The sequence below is a fragment of the Cicer arietinum genome, chromosome 3, assembly GCF_000331145.2.
Source record: "Cicer arietinum cultivar CDC Frontier isolate Library 1 chromosome 3, Cicar.CDCFrontier_v2.0, whole genome shotgun sequence".
Lineage (NCBI taxonomy): Eukaryota > Viridiplantae > Streptophyta > Magnoliopsida > Fabales > Fabaceae > Cicer > Cicer arietinum.
In genome coordinates, this window is record NC_021162.2 from 36,189,714 (window position 1) to 36,195,041 (window position 5,328).

The 5,328-nt window shown below is 32.3% G+C and overlaps 1 protein-coding gene across 1 annotated transcript in view; it reads right to left on the bottom strand.

The window, feature by feature from the left end:
* LOC101494053 (4-coumarate--CoA ligase-like 9) overlaps positions 1–3,821 on the bottom strand; it is an 8,501-nt gene extending 4,680 nt beyond the window's left edge. The window contains exon 1 of the mRNA XM_004515624.4: positions 2,694–3,821. Coding sequence (XP_004515681.1) covers positions 2,694–3,716 — 1,023 coding nt within the window. The 5' untranslated portion in view covers positions 3,717–3,821. The remainder of the gene's footprint in view (positions 1–2,693) is intronic.
* Between the last annotated feature and the right edge of the window lie 1,507 nt (positions 3,822–5,328).

The window sequence follows — 5,328 nt, forward strand, 5'->3', positions numbered from 1 at the left end:
CTTTCCCTTGATTGATCTCTCTTAAGGAACCTACAATTTCTTTGTATGTGATCTGTTTTGCCACAAAGGTAGTGTATCACTTCTTTTCTAGTCTTCGACTTACTTCTTCACTTGATACAACTTTCAGAGTTGTTGTGTCTATGGAAGTGTCTAGATTTACTTCTCCATTATGACTCTATAACTACTGCTTCTAACTTTGAGGAATAATCAATCAAACCACGTTCCTTTCTTCGAATTTGTTTATTCAACATGCTCTCTTTAACTGTTGACATTTTCACAACAAGGACTTTCCAATTATCAGGCAAGAAACTAAACAATAACAACCCTTGTAACACATCATCTAATTTAATATATGCCGTTTTCAACTGATTCATTGTATTCTAAAAAAATACTCATATGCTCTGTCATTGAATCCTCATTTTTGTATTTCATATTCACCAACTTATAAATCAAGAATATTTTATTTTGCACATTCTTTCGTTCATACAACTCTTTTAAATTTTCTCACATCTTGTTAGTATCTATTTTAGTTTCAACATATAGATATACACTTATATCCAACCACTGTTTGATCAAAGTGGTCTTTATATTCATCTTTTTCCTGTCAGCGTCATATTTATCTTGGGTTTAATAGTGTCACCTTCAATATGATCATACAGATCCTTCTTCATTCAAATGCACAAATCAAATCAACTAAGCTTTATATACCACTTTGTTGGGAAAAACCAAATATAATTCTCTCAATAATGTGGAATATTTTTCCCATCTTTTTAGATAAATAATCAAACAGAAAATACAATTTCACATAACAACAATAATTGTCAAAAAATTAAATATGAGACAAACAAATTTTTTAACATAAAACACTTTCTTCAAAATGAGAGAATAAATACCACATGACTTAATCTAGTAAAATATTTCACTATAATAATTAATAGGTATATAGGAGACTTTCTAGTAACATATGGGGAACATCAATCAACAATAACAATACAAATAACAAACAATTTTTCACTAAAGTGTGTATTTCAAATTAACTCTCAAAGTAAAACTATTAAAAAACACAAATTTAGTGGTAAAAATAACATACTAACATTATAGATCAAACGAAACAATTTTGCTACAAATCTATTACCATCGAAAAAAAAAAATTTCTTCTTATCTCCCTGTTTTCTTTTTCTTCCTTCTTATTGCCGCACTATTTTGCTTGGTTTTACATGACAATGTTTGTTTTTGTTTTATTAGAGATTCAAAACCGCTTTTTTTTTCTCACATGGCTAAGTCCAATTAAAACACTTTATTCTTTTTCTTTTCTTCTCTTTTCTTTAATAATAATAAAAATTGATGAATTCGAGTTAGAGAAAAACTTATTCAACAATAAAAATTAAGTCTAAAATTGAATTATTGAAAAAAACTATAGAAACTAATGAAACAGGGGACTGAAATCAAATTAAAAATTGAAGGATTCAAATATTAGTTTAGTTAAAATAATATAATCAAATATGTATTTAATCTTTAGTAAAAAATGCATTTAAACTTAAAATCAAAGTATAAAAATGAATTAAATAATTAATAATTAATACATTTTATAGAAAATATCACCTATTTATCTATCAATCATTTTTATCTCTTAAATTTATCAAAAAGTAAAAAGAAAAATCTCTAAACTTGATGTGCTTCCGTCAAAATCGTCTCTCCCATAATATTTTCACTAAAATATATTAGGTAACATGTCAATGGCTTATGTGACAATTCTCACGTAATCCAAATATTTTTTATAAAGAAAGAATTGTTGTAAACTTGCAAATGAGCCATTTTATTTTTTAGATTAAAATATTTCTAAAAATTTTCTTCTATTTAGAAGAGAGAGCCCTTGGAAAAAAGTTACATTGAAAAACTATTTAGGTTCAAATACAACTATTTCTTTAACAATAAATTAATTATTTTTTATAAATCAGAAAGTTATTTGTAAATTTTTGTACCACTATTTTGTTGTTAATGAGAAATATTCTAATTTTATATATTTTTTAAAAAATATTTAATATTTACTATTATTTTTAATAATAAATTCTCAGAAAAATTAATGGTTATTTCGATGTAGTTTTTGATAAATGGTGTTACCTCTAGGCTCTAGTCCTAAGTATAAAATCCTTATCATAATTTTCTATGTCTCTTTTTATAATATTATTTTTGAATTTTGAAACTACATTAATTAGTTTTTACTAATATGTATTTAATTAACTCACATCTTTTTCTGTAATCAATAATATTACAACTATAATAAAAATATTAATTAATTAACTTTTTAAAGATAAACTTATACAATTAATATCAACAAATTTAATACAATAGTCCAATTTGTTGTTAATACAAAATGAATGTACTCAATTGATTTTAAAATTAATAATTTTTAAAATTTTACACATATATTAAAAAATATAATAATTATTAAAAAAACATAAATTATTTTATGGAATTATCTATCTTAATTATAGCTACATTATTTATTATTTATTTATTATTTATTTATTTAATTAAAGCTACATTATGAGACCGCGGAGTTACATTTAATTAAAGCTACCTTAAAAACTACCGGTACATATCGATTTGGTCCATACACCCTCTATAAATTATACGAAAAGAAAATGTGCGTGTTCTTTTGGGAATTGAAGTTCAAAAGTTAGAGGAGAAACCTGGAATATCGATACTTGAGGGAACTTTGATTTGAAAGCATCGAAGTTTTCCTTTCCCAACGGAGCACCACCACAAGGCACACATTTCAACGACGCCAAATCATGTCCTTCCGTCGCTCCCTCTTTACTCATCGCCACCACCACCGGCGGCACCGCCACAAGATGAGTCACTCGAAACCTCTCAACAACAACCAGCATTTTCCCCAATCCAAATCTCTCCATCACCACCACCGTGTCCATCATAGCCACCGATTTCAATAGGTAGGTATAACCGTACACATGGAAAAACGGCACCGTAAGTAAGCACACCGAAGGACTCTCCGTCGGAATCCGAATGGCATCGTACGCCGCAACAGACGCCGTCAAGTTCCGGTGAGTCAGCATCACGCCTTTCGATTTACCTGTAGTTCCCGATGAGTACAGAATCGCCGCTACATCTAATTGATTCACCTCCGGCAACGCCGTCGAACTAACAGCTTCTGTCGTGAGTGAATCGAACTCAGACGAGTCGAGGAGAATCGTTCCGAGTGAGAATTTTGGAAGTTTGTGAGATAGAAACGACGTCGTAAAAGCAATTACAGGTTTTGAGAGGTTGAGAAAGTGAGAAATCTCGGAGGGAGTGTAAACTGGGTTAACGGGTGAGACGACCACGCCAATAGAGAGTAGTGCGAAGTAGAGGATTGGGACCTCGATAATGTTTGGGGAAAGTACCAATGCGGTGTGGCCTTTGGTGAGTCCCCGGAGAGTGATGAGGTTTTTGGCGAGGGTTTTTGACCGTTGGATGAAGTTAAAGTGAGATAGTTGCTGAGATGTAGTTGAGTCGATGAAGGCTGTGGTTGAGTCGGACCAGGGAGCTTTTTGGCGGAGGGAGAAGGTGTAGGTTGCGGCGGAGATTGTAGCGTTTGGTGGAGGAATGTTGAGTGGTGGTCTTAAACTGTGGAAGGTTTTGGAAATGGGGTTGAAACCGGTTTTTGAATCCATTGGATTGGTGGTGCTCATTTTGGTGGTATTGTTGTTTTCCATGTGAGAATATGGAGTGCCTTTGAGAAGGAGTGTGAGACTCTTGAATGCGATGTTTAGTTGTACTTTGGCCTTTTGAAGTAAGCCAGAGTGATGAAAATGATCAGTTGGTTTTGTTGCATTTAAAACCAATGTTTTAAGGTGACGTGGTGCCACAGGTGAATATGACCATGGTGGTCCTAGCCCTTAAAACCGGTGATAACATATCATTCCCAGTTTTTTCTTTTTTAAAAAATTAATTAAAAAGTTTTAACAAATTAATGGTTGTTTAAATAACTTTGTTAAATTAAGTCTATAAACTTAATTAATTATTGTTAAATCTCTAGCCCCGCGTTCACCAAAACAAAAATCTCCAGGTCCATTTCTCAATGAAGGTAATGTTTCTGACCCAATTTCTACAAGCATAATTCTTTACTTCGAATAGGTTAAATCTTGTCATTGATTGCTATTGGCTCCTCCTATTTACATTCAATTTGACGAATTTAGTTATGAATTCAACGGGAATAAATGAACAGTTGACTTAACTCTTAGGTCTCGTGTTCGATTTTCGCATAAGGCAAAATCTTGTTAATTTTTAATGGTGGAAAAAGGAGGGATGAGAAGATTGTGAGTAAAATGTCAGTTGGTGGAGTCGGGCTCTTACATTTTCTAATGTTATTTGGTGCGTAGGTGTGTGGTTGAAGACTGGAGAGTGTTTTAATGTGGTTAATGTGTATATTCCGTGTGACCTTCAAGGTAAAAAAAATCACTTTGACTTCACATGGCATAATAAGTGTGGAAGAATGTTGGTGCATTTGTGATGATTTCAATTCAATTCATAATGAAGACGGGCACGAAGGGGATGGGGGTTGGATCTAGAGAAGAGGAGATGACATGTTTCAATGAGTTTATCGATGTGGCTCAATTGATTGACTTACCACTTGTCGAAAGAAGATTTACTTGGTCGCGGTTGGATGGATCTTGTATGAGTCATTTGGACCGTTTTTTTGTTATCAAATAGTTAGTGTGAAAAGTTGGATTCAAATTCTCAATGGGCCACTGATCATGGTTTGTTGGATCACTGTGTTATTTTACTCTCCAAAGGCTAAAAAAACTAGGGTTTGTGGTTGTTTAGAATGTTGAAGTGTTGGTCTGAATTGAATGGGTATTCTAATTTTGTTCAGAATCATGGAATAGTTTGTCTAACCAAGGATGGGATAGTTTTGTTTCAAAGGGAAAATTAAAGGGCATTAAGTATCTCTAAAAGAGTGGCATGAGAAGCATAATTGTAATTTGAGCGAAAAAATCAAGGGGAAGGATATCATCAATCAATTGGATTTAAAGGGAGACTCTAGAAGTTTATATGAGGCTAATATTCAAGAGATACAATTTATATCTACACAATTATTCTCTTTGTCTAGAATAAATTATAGTATTTAGAGGCAAATTCTAAATATATTTATGTGGTGGTAGCAAGAAAGTGGTGCTCTAACTCTATTGAGTATTGATTTTTATGGGTTGGGGTGGAGGGTGTTGAGGGGGTCAGGGGTGCAATAATTCAACATTTTGCATCGCACTTTCAATCTCTAACTCTATTGTGTACCTGATGAAGATGCGACAATTCTAATTAGTGATT